The following is a 12535-nucleotide window of genomic DNA, read 5'->3' as shown; positions in this document are numbered from 1 at the left end:
TCTGTATATCAATTCCATTTTGACTTTAAAATGAGATCTAATGTAGAGTTGCTAAAAATAATACATATTTGCCAAAATTTAGAATATAAATGAAGTTACTAAGAATTGATACTTGATTTCTATTATTTGAGATTATGAATTAAGGAATAAAATGATTGAATATAAATTTCTCTTTTACTACTGGTGTTAAAATGTGTCAGAGGAATGTTTCCCCAATACACTGATGACATAATTTACAGTAATCCTGGAAATATTTTTTTTTCTGTACCCTTATGCTTTTCTAAATGAAATATGATCCAATATAATAATAGTAACAGTGGCGGATCCAGGGGGAGGAAACTGGGGGTTGGACCCCCCTTTTTTTGATGATCAATGCATTTGAATGGGGACATATAGTTGGAACCCCCCTTTTTTTGACGATCAATGCATTTGAATGGGGACATATAGTTGGAACCCCCCTTTTAAAAATGGCTGGATCTGCCCCCGAGTAAGCAGCTGTGCAAAGAGCTCATAATATGTCTCTTATTGTGCATATTGAAATTGTTGCCAGAATAAATGGAATTTTTTAATTGTAGAACATTATATATATATGAAAAATAGATTTATAAAACGACATTTTCAATTTCTTCACTTGTATCAGGCTATCAGCTCCTGACTCATCTTAAGCTGCTGAGAGTCACTGGAAAGGCAATGTTCTAATCTATAACTAACAATAACAAATTTCCTCTTTGACTCTATGCTTACCTTGTAATATTATAGCATATGCCTTTAAATATTTGAGTATTACGTCATTGCTGTATTTTTGTAGTCCTTCCGAGGCAGCATTTTCCATATGACAATAGTATCTTTCACGACAATAGTAATTTATTTTGCCCTGAAAAACAAAACAAAAGTAAATAAAAATAAAATCATTTGTTACTTTTCATACAGGTGAATAAAAGTTATGTGTGAATGTGACAGAAATAACCTGAAAATTAAAAAAAAAGACTTGTAAAAATGAATATTTTCTTTGAATATCCTCAATTGTGTTCTAATTTAAACACAAGAAGCTAGTGAAAATACTAAAAGCTATCAATGGCTCTTGAAATCAAAGCTGCTCAATTTCAAACACAAGAGGTTGTCAAAATAACAGAAAAACAGTGTTTTATTACATTTATTAGTGTAATTGGTAAAAATAAGAGTTCACTGCAGTGAGAATCTTGTGGTGGCTATCGATCTAAACAAAATTCGAAATATCAAAAATAAATCTAGAAGAATGAAATCAACACAGCAGATGTATGAATATAAGATGCAGAAGTTGGTGTCTATTTTTCTCATACTTATGTTTGTTAAGGAACTCTGATTTCATTGATTTCATTTTTTTGAATTGATCTACATTTTTTTCGTCAACAAATGACATGAATGACATCTTCTAAAGTTATTTTCTATTCTCGGATATTTAACTGATACATGTGCATGTTAATCAAAACCACAAGCCAAAAGGAAACATCATTATTGTCTAAACTAAGTGTAACGTAAGAAAGTATTGTGTCCTCATGTATCACAGCAGATGCACACCTTATGGCAATAAAATGACTTTTGTTGAATAATCTTTTCAAAAACAAACTTCTGTCATGTCTGTCATCCATGTAATGCATATTTATGTTTTTAGACGAAATTGACTGTGGCCAAAACGACCCATGTCTGAACTGGTTGTGTGGATGACAAGACCTTTGGCCTAGGTTGTGTGGCCAATTTATATTAACGTCTCAAAAGCAATCTTATTGTCCTTCAGATATTTTTTTATGAACAGACTATAGTGTGCAAAGTGTCAAAATAATATACTTGTGTCATTAGTTTTCCTGGATTTACAGTAGAATTGCTCTTGAACATAAATGATTTTTAAATGTTATAAACTATACAAATATTGAAAAATCACAAGGACCATGAGACTGTTAAGAGATGAGGAGAATATAAGATCATGCTGCTGTGCTATTGCAAACATTAATTTTTCCTTTCTCAATTGCCTCTCCATAGCCAACCATTCTGAAAATTATAACGACAACATTTGTATTCTGACAATAACTATGTCTGTTAGAAAAGGGGGAGGTGAAATAACTGGATTGTTATTGTTATTTCCAGGATACATCTTATACTTAAAAGAACAACATATATATTACTGGGCCAATATGTGAACGTTTCTAGACATACAATTATCACAGGATCTATGTCCGTCATGTTTGCAGCTTCTAATGTAATGAGTTTTGGTGTGAATATGGAAGTTTTCTTCGAATAGTTGTGCCAATTGGAATTTTTGAATGCGCATGCATGCCGCATAAGTTTTTCTTCCGGGGTCAACGAAATCGAGAGAACTGTAATAAAAATTATAGAATCGATTTCCATTAAAAAATTTACCTTTATTTTCAATTTGACAAATCAAAATCATGCTTAATATTATTTTATTAAAATATAAAGTTGCATATGACAATAAAATTTCTATAATATGGAAATGAATATCTTTTATTAGTTCTTTTAAAACATCAAGAACTTACGGGTTCGTATCCGGTGACCTTTTATTTTCGCACCATGACAATTACTTCAACAAACGCATGCGGCGAACTTTAAATATATATTTGGGTATATTTAAACTCCTACCTGAGTTAAATGTGAGGTATTAAGGTAGGAAAATGTCCGTCGAATTAGATCCAAACCGTGGACCCCTAACTCTTCATCATGACAGTAAGTTTTGGTTTTTCCTGCATTTTTTTAAGTGCAAAAGGTTGTACACATGAGCATTTTTTTATCAACTGTGTGCAGTAACAGTGGTGTCATGTAGTTTAGCAGTCAATTTCACTCAAATTGTATATTTTTTTTACATATATTTATAAAATAAATTGATTTCAAGATATAATTTTACTGCATATTATTTTTATGAATATTTTAGGTTAGCCAAATTATTTTATTTATTTTTATTTAGGTGCCTTTTATTTAAGTTTGTCAATTTTCATTAAATGAAATTTGATATTTATTTTATTTATTTTTATTTAGGTGCCTTTTATTTAAGTTTGTCAATTGTCATTAAATGAAATTTGATATCCAATTCCTCAGTGTTGTGAAAGGGAACTTCTCAAGCGAAGGTTTATGCCAGCTTGGAATTATTTTTTCCTCTACAATGTTAACTCTGTTGTTAATTTTAAATGATTGATCATGAGTTATGCCGAAAAATGTATAAAAGTTCTATTTTTTCTTTTACTTTAATTAATCTGTCATCTATGAGATTTTTAACTTACATATTATTATAACCTAAAACTGTAATCTAAATGCTTTTATTACTTTTTTTTTTTAGATTTACCTATACTTATAATTACAGTCATGTGTAATTCATTTTTGAAGAAACTATTTGGAAATGCAACTAATTGCTTTCCACAAACGATATCAAATACAAGGTCTTAAATTACTTCAAGTAGTGAAAATGTTTTTAAATGATTTGGATAAAAATTTAGAAATTGAATAAAATGTTGAGATTATTTATAGATCATGAAAGTAATGTGGGTACTGCAACTCATAATTATTATTCAATTTGAAATTTTACCAACCACTAAACATTCTTAAAATTATGATAGTAATTAAGTTTTGGGATTTTAAACAATTACTTTACTTTAGTTTAAATTTAATTCCACTTTGACCCATTTAGAAATTATTTCAGAATTTAAAAGAAATCACCTTTGCCTGCCATATTAACATGATTGAATTCTAAAAGAATTATATTATATCAGAGACATATAAGACATTATATGCACAGTCTAGTATATTACAGGAAGTACTTGATTTTTTATTTGTAAGAATAAATCAATTTAATGGTTACATTATTGTAACTAACACATATTTTTGTTTAAAGAAATAATTGAAATACCAGTAGTTGTACATGTACATACAATTAAGATGCTTTTTGACTCTGTAGAGCTCATCTTATGTATACCAGAAGTGCTGAATGGTCAGTAAAAAAGATAAATTAGATACAATCCTGTCAAAAATCTTATGTTTTTCACATCTTGATAAGGCCATGGAAAAATGAATGTTGGTTTCCCCTAACATGTGAATATTATCAAGGCCCGGCAGGCAGGAAAAACTTTTATTTTATGTTGTTTTTTTGTGAAAAATCGGTTTTACAAAACAGAGAATGTTTTTTGTTAATTCTTGTTTTACATTCTATCTTGTGGTATAAGCTATATAAACTAAAGGAATGATAATTGTCATAATGTTGACACACTTTTAAATGATTATCAGACAATTTTAAATAAAAGCATCATTGAAAATTGTCAAAAGATACCAGAGCAACTCTTTTTTTTTCCTCTGCCCAAAAAAAAGAAAAGAAAAAAGGATTGACCCGGAGTGTAAAAACTGACCCGGCAGGGTTAGGGGAAACCAACAATCATTTTTGCATGGCCTAAGCCAAATTTTTTTCTATCAATGTTTTCCCCTTAATGGCATGTGTTCGAGATTTCAGTCTATATTCTACTAGGATCTTCTATTTTGACACTGTTCATCATCAGTCTATCAAAATATTCTAAATGAGTGGGACTGGGTAATCTTAGTAATGCCATCTGCTTTATTGGCTCTATTAAATTGGTCATTTTTATTATAAAACAGAATTTTGAACACCATTGAAATATATACTCTTAGTCTGTAATGGTACTTAAAGACAAACGGAGAAAAATTGCTAGGATATAGAGATTTTTGTATTCCGGAACTTTGTAAATGAATTTCCATAGTACCAAAACGATTGTTGTTTGTGTCGGTAGCACTTTAACACGTCAATGTATATCTGTATAACAATATCTAAATTTAAATCACATGTTAAACCATTAAATTGGAAACAAATTACGATCTAAACTATGTTCAAATTTTGATATCTTAACTAAGACCTTTTATAAATGACACATAGATAATCGGTCAACTTGGTAGATTTAACTCTGATACTATTGCCAGTAATATAATACACTTGGCATAATTTCTTAGGTGGTATATCTCCCTGGGTAGCTATGTTGCAGGGATACATTAGCATGTTGCATGTTTACTAGATATGGTTTTTTAAAGTTGCATCCAACAACACATTTCCTTTTAAATATTTGATTATTGATGTATTAAATTTCTTGACTTTTCTGACTTGGAATCATATTTTTAAATCTAGTTTTTAATAACAAATATTGAGAATTTGAATCAAATAGGTGAAATCGTTTATTCTTGGAATGGAAGAAGGTACTGTGGAAATTATTATTTGTTTTTTTTTGTTTTTCAAATTATCTATAAATCAATAGAACTTTTTGCTATGTTATTCTATAATTCCTATAACTAAAGCATGGATTAATATTAAGAATTTTACTGTTTAGTTAGCTTTGTTTGACATAGCTCAAAATCAATATAGTTTTAAAGGAGCTTTCTTATTTTTTTCTGTTTTTGATAGATTTGCAAATTAAATGTTCATGCATTATTTGATAGAAATAAAAATTGATTAAACTTGGTGCAGATTTTTATACAAAGTTTTGGTGTGATTTTAAGTTATTGATACTCTAATGTAAGGAAAAGTCTAAACATTAGATTTGAGCTTCTTGGACTTAGTTTTAGGTGTAAAAATATGTTTTCTCAATCTCCGGCATAACATCATATTTGTTCAATAATTCCAATGCTATCTTTATGTAACAACTTTTTTCATTGACTAAAAATAACTGTCAATTCAACAATTGACATTTCTTGGCAAGCTATTTTGAATTGCTAGAAGTCATAAATGTTCGATTAATACAATAGGATCGAAAATAAAACATAAAACTACCTCAAAAACTTTGTTTTATTGTGAATTAATCTAAATCTGAATCATACAAATAACAAAATAACCATGATAACCTCGGTTTGAAAGTTTTCCCTTTATGATATCATGTTTTGCCATGATGTTTATGTGCCAAATCATTCAGGAAATTTAGCAGAATTTTTTTTAATCTTAAATTTATACGTTTTTACAAGCTCTTATGTACAATTTCTTTTTGTAATGCATTAGAATAGAAATAACAGTACTGTAGTTGAAGACTTTGTGCCATCAATTGGAATTTGACTGTTGCAAATACCATTAAAACTGCATTTGGGACTATTACATTGCCAATAGCAATTGCAACTCTTAACTACAGTACTATTATTCTTTATTACATTGAATGTCATTGTCACATTAACAGTTATTTCCCTGAAACTGTATCAACTCCCCTCAAGCTTATATTGTACTAAAGACTTGGAAGAAGAAAAAAAATTGTCTACAAAATGTAACGTGCATGGAACTTATTAGAGTTTTGTTATGGAAAGGCTCTGTTGTTTTTTTTTCTTGACAAACTATACTAAAAAATATTTTCTTCTGAATATAAATATTTCCTTAGCTACCGGTACTTAATATTTTGTGTCTGTTATCCTTGTTATCTTTACATAGATAGTGTCTGTTTCAAACACTTGCTGTGTTCATTTCATTTTGAAGAGGACTCTGTTTTAACAGTATTACGATAAGAGTAAATAATTTAGTTTTTTTTTTAAGTCTCTGTTGTATTGTCACATGCTTAGTATTTAAATACAAATAACAAAGAGATAACCTAGGTTGAATCAGAACTTTTAGATTAGAGACTGCAGGATTAAATTATCTTTGGCTATCAGAGCCAGGTACATGTACAAAAAACTTTTCAATATATACTTTGACCTATAATTGTTTACTTTTTACACATTGTGACTTGGATGGATAGTTTTCTCATTGGCACTCATACCACATCTTCTTATTTATATTTAATGCCCATAATCATGTCAATAAATTGGAAAAAAATATGTTTTGATTATGAATCATGAATCAATTAAAGTAGGTAATGCCAAAACACATAATTAGCAATGCCTGGTGATAAATCATCTGTATCTCATATGACAAAATGGCCTTTACATTAATGTTTTCTCTTATCAAGACCATAAATGTTACTGTAAGTTCAGAAATTATTGCGTGCATTTATTATTCCGATTTTGTCATTTTAGACTTAAATGCGATTTTATTTTTTACGATTTTGAGAAAAATCCTGTTTAATTCATTTAAAATATTTCAAAATGCGAGTTTAAATTATTGCGTTTACAACTCTGTCGCATTGTTCGCAATAATAAAAACCTCGCAATAATTTCTGAATTTACAGTACTTAGTGCATGATTGAGGCTACCAAATTGCAAACTTATTGATAATTTTATAGAGGAATTGGTGCCAATTTTACAGAGCCTTTTCCTTTAGTTTTTACATTTGTCCATAGTCTTGAACATTTTGCTGGAGTAACTACACTCAAAATGAGTCCACTCCTAGACAGGAAGATAGATAGAGAGATTTCTACATATATGTTAGGCTTAAAATGTAATTTATTTTTTAGATATTTAAACTATCCTCCTCTCATATTAGATATTTAAACAAAGAAAGAGTTCCAATGGACGACTTTCTTCTTATATATCAACTCTATGTCCACAATGAATTCACAACAAAATAAAAACACTTGTAACTAGACACTCAAAGTAATAAAGATTTAAATTTCCAATAAATTTACAAATTTTTGTGTATTGCCAAGAAAGATCTAAGAACTTCACAAAATTATAGGTGTTTAAAATTGCTTGCTGTATAATCTTGCGGGGCATAAATTTTACATTATTTGAAGAGGTAACACATTAAAATATTTGGTCTATGTATAGCTTAAATAATTGCTACATGTTTATTTTGTTTGCCCTATTAAATAAATAGTCCTGTGATATTTTCTACCAATAAACAAATTATGTCTAATAGAAGAAATAAATCAGCAACAACAAAAAAAGAAAGAAAGCACAGTTTAGTTTATATTGCTTAGAGGTTAAAAAAGTCAAATGCAAATTCTTTATATCTCTATTTCATTTAAAAATTGTTGAATTGATACAATCCAAAACTTTTAAGATATAATGAATATAGAGAAACTTAAAATAGCCAAAAGGATTATCAAGACCGGATCTATTTTCAGTCAACATGGCCAAAATCATCAACTCTATATAGGAGTCCTTCAATTCTTAAATTAGGAATTTTTACTCATTTTTTTTGCATTTTGGGCAAAAACTATAGTCATGTGATAGAAGAGTGAACAGAAACTTCAACACAAAAATGATCAGCAAGACAAGATCTACAAATAAGTCTCAAAGCTGAAATTTAAGTCCACTCCTTATAGGAGTTATTGCCCTTAAATGATGATTTTTTTTATTTTTGCATTTTTGGAAAAAAAACTATAGTAGTGAGAAACTGTAAACAACAAAAACGAGAATTTTGTCATGAATTATATTCTACTCTATATTGTTGCAGAGTGGCCATTGTGGGAGATGCACACAGACTCAGATGAGCTACATAAGCTCTTTAGAGCCTCTAATTTTCTATTTATACATCCCTAGCTATCTGTTTTTTGTTTTGAGAGTTCCTGATGATTTGATTTTGATTTTTGGTGTTTTAACGCCACTTTTAAGCACCGCTTTTGGGCTATTTCGTGGCAGCAATTTTTTTTGGTGGAGGAAGCCGGAGTGCCAGGAGAAAACCACCGACCCTCGATAGGAAAACTGACAATCCTAGTCAATTAAGATTGGAGTCAAGTGCACCGCATAAGCGGTGTTCGAATTCACAACCTCAGTGTTGACTGGCTAGTGATTACAGAAGTAACTACTTAGACCACTCGGCCACCGAGGCCCCTAGAGAGAGTTCCTGATGAAGTGATATCCAAAAAAATGCTTCAAATGTACTAAAGTTATAGGGTGTTAGTTTCATTTTCCAGTTAAATTTTCTTTTTGTTTGTCCTATTTATTTTTACTTATTTAAACCTTGTTTGAATTGATAATAAAATTTTCTTATCCAATTTGCACTCTACTTTTGATCCAGGATCTCTTTAAGAAAAATCCCTCTGAATTGTACTTGATATATTTGTTTAACAACATAATCTTAAAATATAGCTGAAATGATATATTGTTTTTGGTCAATGTCTCGAATTTTTACGTATTTCCTGTCAAATGAAATTGTTGTGTAAATAGTAAAAAAAGTGTTGCATACTTGGTATGAAGAGTGATATCTTTTCTATTACTTTTGTGAATTGAATTTGATACAATTTATTATTTGTACAGAGCTTTTGAAATGTTTGTGGAGAATTGTATTTTGTTGAAAAGAAAGATTAGAAAAAAATGGTTTTGACACCTTGTTTCACGTTAATTTTTTCAAGATCTTTTTTCACCTCAGGAGATTTTTAAAAGCGAAGTTTAAATAAAATTACATTTACACTTTAAGATGGTTTTGCAAATTTTAATAAATGAATTTATGATTTTTTTACTTAGAATATTTAAAATCAAAACACAAAATATAATTTTCAATCTCTTAGTTCAGAATTCATTATGAGTAACCTTAGGACATCCCCTCCACCTGAGATTAATGATTGGCAATTTCCCGACTATTATTTCTTCCTGTAGGTAAAATAAAGAGGTTGGAGAAATCAATCAAAAAGTTAAGGATTTACCGATCAGATCAGCTCGATAAAACGTAATTTAAATTGACAGTTGATGTGTTTTGTTGATACTGGTACATTTTAACTTTGTTATAAATCGTTAAAGGATATTGAAACATGTTAAAGGGGTGGTTCATTATATTTTTATATTATATATTTTGTCATTTTCAACAAGTAATTTGAAATCATATTTCTCACTAATAATGGTACAAACTGGATATTGATGACATTTTGATAGGTTACCAGTATACATATTACTTGGGTGTGATTTTAAGATAATGTATGACATTCAATACACATGTATGTAATTTATAAGACATTTATTTGCAATGGTGTATCCACATGATACAAAGGATGCATCCATAAAGTTCCAACTGGCCTCTTCCAATTAAAAAATCAAAACAAAATTAAGAAAAGTCTAGGGAGTTTGACATTGTGTAGATGTCTGTCTTAAGTTGAAGACTATGACATTGTGTAGATGTCTGTCTTAAGACTATGTTTCTCTCTAGATGTCTTTTGGGTTGCTGTCCAATTGTTGTGTACCCCATATCTCCTTTCACTCCCTTTAAAAAAGCAATACATAATTTCATTAACAACAGGTTTTTATCAGACAGTTCTTGAATCCACAGAACAGTTTCCCTTTATTTTTAAATTTTCAAGCTGTTTATAGCTATTCCTCTCCATGCTCTATCCTTATTCAGAAACCTGGAAAACTGTTTAAATTTCCATTTAAATTGTTTGTATTGAATATATCTAAACAGTTAATACATGTATGTAATTAAAAAGTGAAATGTTCCTTTATAATGTTTAATAATTAATTTGTAATATGGGATAGTATCTATTCTAGTTGTGTTAGGATGTAATGACAGTCATGTCACATGACACATATTCCAAAGTCTAGCTGTAGATGTCGGATATTATGAGATTCCAAATAAAACATAATAAACATGATACTGACAATGCTACAGTATGATTTTACACTTTGACTAAAGTCTTCTTTTCTCTCTTGAAAATTTTGACACCTAGAACAAAGGGATCAAAGGGCTATGTCATATTGAGGCTTTTTTCATGAAAGTTTTTCAAAATATTTGCCTTTGGCACATAGTTTTTGTCTCGTCTTGACGGAGTCAAAAAGCGAGACATAGGTATGCTGTTTCCAGCGGCGGCGACGGCGGCGGTGGCGTCAACAATGTGTTAGTTTGTGATTAGGTCTAGTTCATGGTGAACCACTAGTGGTAGGTCAATAATATTTGGTATGCATTTGTATTAGCATTGGCACATCTCATTACCATGGAGATTATTTGGCCCCACCTCCTCAGTCAAGGTCTATTGACTTTGAAACTTTGCTTAGTTTACATGTATTAGTTTGTGATTAGGTCAGTTTATGGGGAACCACTAGTGATAGGTCAATGATATTTGGTATGCAGTTGTATTAACATTGGCACATCTCATTTCCATGAAAATTATTTAGCCCTGCCCGCTCAGTCAAGGTCTATTGACTTTGAAACTTTGCTTAGTTTACATGTATTGGTTTGTGATTAGGTCAGTTTATGGGGAACCACTAGTGATAGGTCAATGATATTTGGTATGCAGTTGTATTAACAATAGCACATCTCATTTCCATGAAAATTATTTAGCCCTGCCCATTCAGTCAAGGTCTGTTGACTTTGAAACTTTGCTTAGTTTACATGTATTGGTTTGTGATTAGGTCAGTTTATGGGGAACCACTAGTGGTAGGTCAATGATATTTGGTATGCAGTTGTATAAGCATTGGCATATCTCATTTCCATGGAGATTTTTTGGCCCTGCCCCCTCATTCATGGTCTATTGACTTTGAAACTTTTGCTTAGTTTTCATGTATTAGTTTGTGATTAGGTCTGTTTAAGGGTAACTGTTGGTGGTAGGTCAATGATGATTGGTATGCAGTTGTATAAGCATTAGCACATTTCATTTCCATTGAGAATATTTGGTCCTAACCCCTCAGTCATGGTCTATTGACTTTGAAACTTTTGCTTAGTTTACATGTATTGGTTTGTGATTAGGTCAGTTCAAGACGAACCACTAATGTTAAGTCAATGATATTCGGTATGCAAATGTATTTGCATTTGCAAGTTTCATTTCCATGGAGATTATATAACCCCACCCCCTAATTATGGTTCATTGACTTTGAAACTTTTACATAGTTTACAAGTTAATGTTTGTGTTTAGGTTTGTTTAAAGGGAACGACTTATGAAAAGTCAATGGTATTTGGTTTGCAGTTGTATTAGCATTGGCACATCTCATTTCCATGGAGATTGTTTAGCCCTGTACCTTCAGTCATGGTTCATTGACTTTGAATATTTGCATAACTTACATGTTAAAGTATTGCTATTTTAATTTCAACATTTGCATTATCAAAATAACAAATAGGCGAGACATATCTCTGTGTTAACAGTTTATTCTTTAGAAGCAAGTTCTTTTTTAGAGAATAAGTTTTACTTCTTGTTTCCTATTCTGATGTCCTTGTAATTCAGTGATATTTTGGGAAAAATTGTCTCAAATACAAATTATTAGTAATTTTAACCCTTTAATATAATCATAATTTGGAGGGTCTTACATTGTAATTTCTAATTGTTCCTTGTTAAGATTTTTGTGCTCCACCTACAATTGTATTTTTTTTTTTTTTCTGGTCTCTTAGTCAAATATAGAGGAGCAAACTGATCTCCTGCGTTTGGAAACACTTAGGTAGACTTAGGTAAGTTTAAGCTAGTTTTCAGTGAAGTTGTGGTCATAAGTGGAAACTTTGTACATATGTATTCATTATGATGTGAACTTTTTGTAACATATGCCAAATGAGGGTTTGGACCCAGATTTTGTGGTTAACTTAACTTGTAGTAAAGTAAAGTGATATAAATGTCAGGGCATGGTGTCTTATGAACTATATTCTCTATTTTCTGCTTCTTCCAGTAGACTTGGGTTTATAGTGAATGGTTTGAGCATAGGAGAAGCACTTGATGCTAACAACAGA

At 30.3% G+C, this 12535-nt stretch overlaps 3 protein-coding genes across 33 annotated transcripts in view; 1 reads left to right on the top strand and 2 right to left on the bottom strand.

Moving 5' to 3' along the window:
- LOC127729916 (tetratricopeptide repeat protein 21B-like) overlaps positions 1 to 2297 on the bottom strand; it is a 61688-nt gene extending 59391 nt beyond the window's left edge. Inside the window, exons 1-2 of the mRNA XM_052237853.1 lie at positions 2191 to 2297; positions 745 to 874 (exon numbers count right to left, since the gene is read on the bottom strand). Of these exons, the coding sequence (XP_052093813.1) occupies positions 745 to 874; positions 2191 to 2217 (157 nt within the window). The 5' untranslated portion in view covers positions 2218 to 2297. The remainder of the gene's footprint in view (positions 1 to 744; positions 875 to 2190) is intronic.
- Positions 1 to 12535, bottom strand: part of LOC127729914 (INO80 complex subunit D-like) — a 325825-nt gene that overhangs the window by 10921 nt on the left and 302369 nt on the right. The gene's annotated exons all lie outside the window — the stretch shown is intronic.
- LOC127729918 (uncharacterized) overlaps positions 2558 to 12535 on the top strand; it is a 91636-nt gene continuing 81658 nt past the window's right edge. For 19 of the 30 annotated variants that reach the window (XM_052237873.1, XM_052237867.1, XM_052237874.1 and 16 more), the window contains exon 1: positions 2558 to 2718. In XM_052237873.1, coding sequence (XP_052093833.1) covers positions 2713 to 2718 — 6 coding nt within the window. In that variant the 5' untranslated portion in view covers positions 2558 to 2712. Of the gene's footprint in view, positions 2719 to 5194; positions 5239 to 12535 lie in introns of those variants that run through there. The other 11 variants (XM_052237865.1, XM_052237886.1, XM_052237882.1 and 8 more) reach the window with 3 other exon arrangements.

Source organism: Mytilus californianus, unplaced genomic scaffold, assembly GCF_021869535.1.
Source record: "Mytilus californianus isolate M0D057914Y unplaced genomic scaffold, xbMytCali1.0.p SCAF_2, whole genome shotgun sequence".
In the NCBI taxonomy this organism is placed as follows: domain Eukaryota; kingdom Metazoa; phylum Mollusca; class Bivalvia; order Mytilida; family Mytilidae; genus Mytilus; species Mytilus californianus.
The sequence above is the reverse complement of the archived record's forward strand: the minus strand, read 5'-3'. Positions and strand labels throughout refer to the sequence as shown.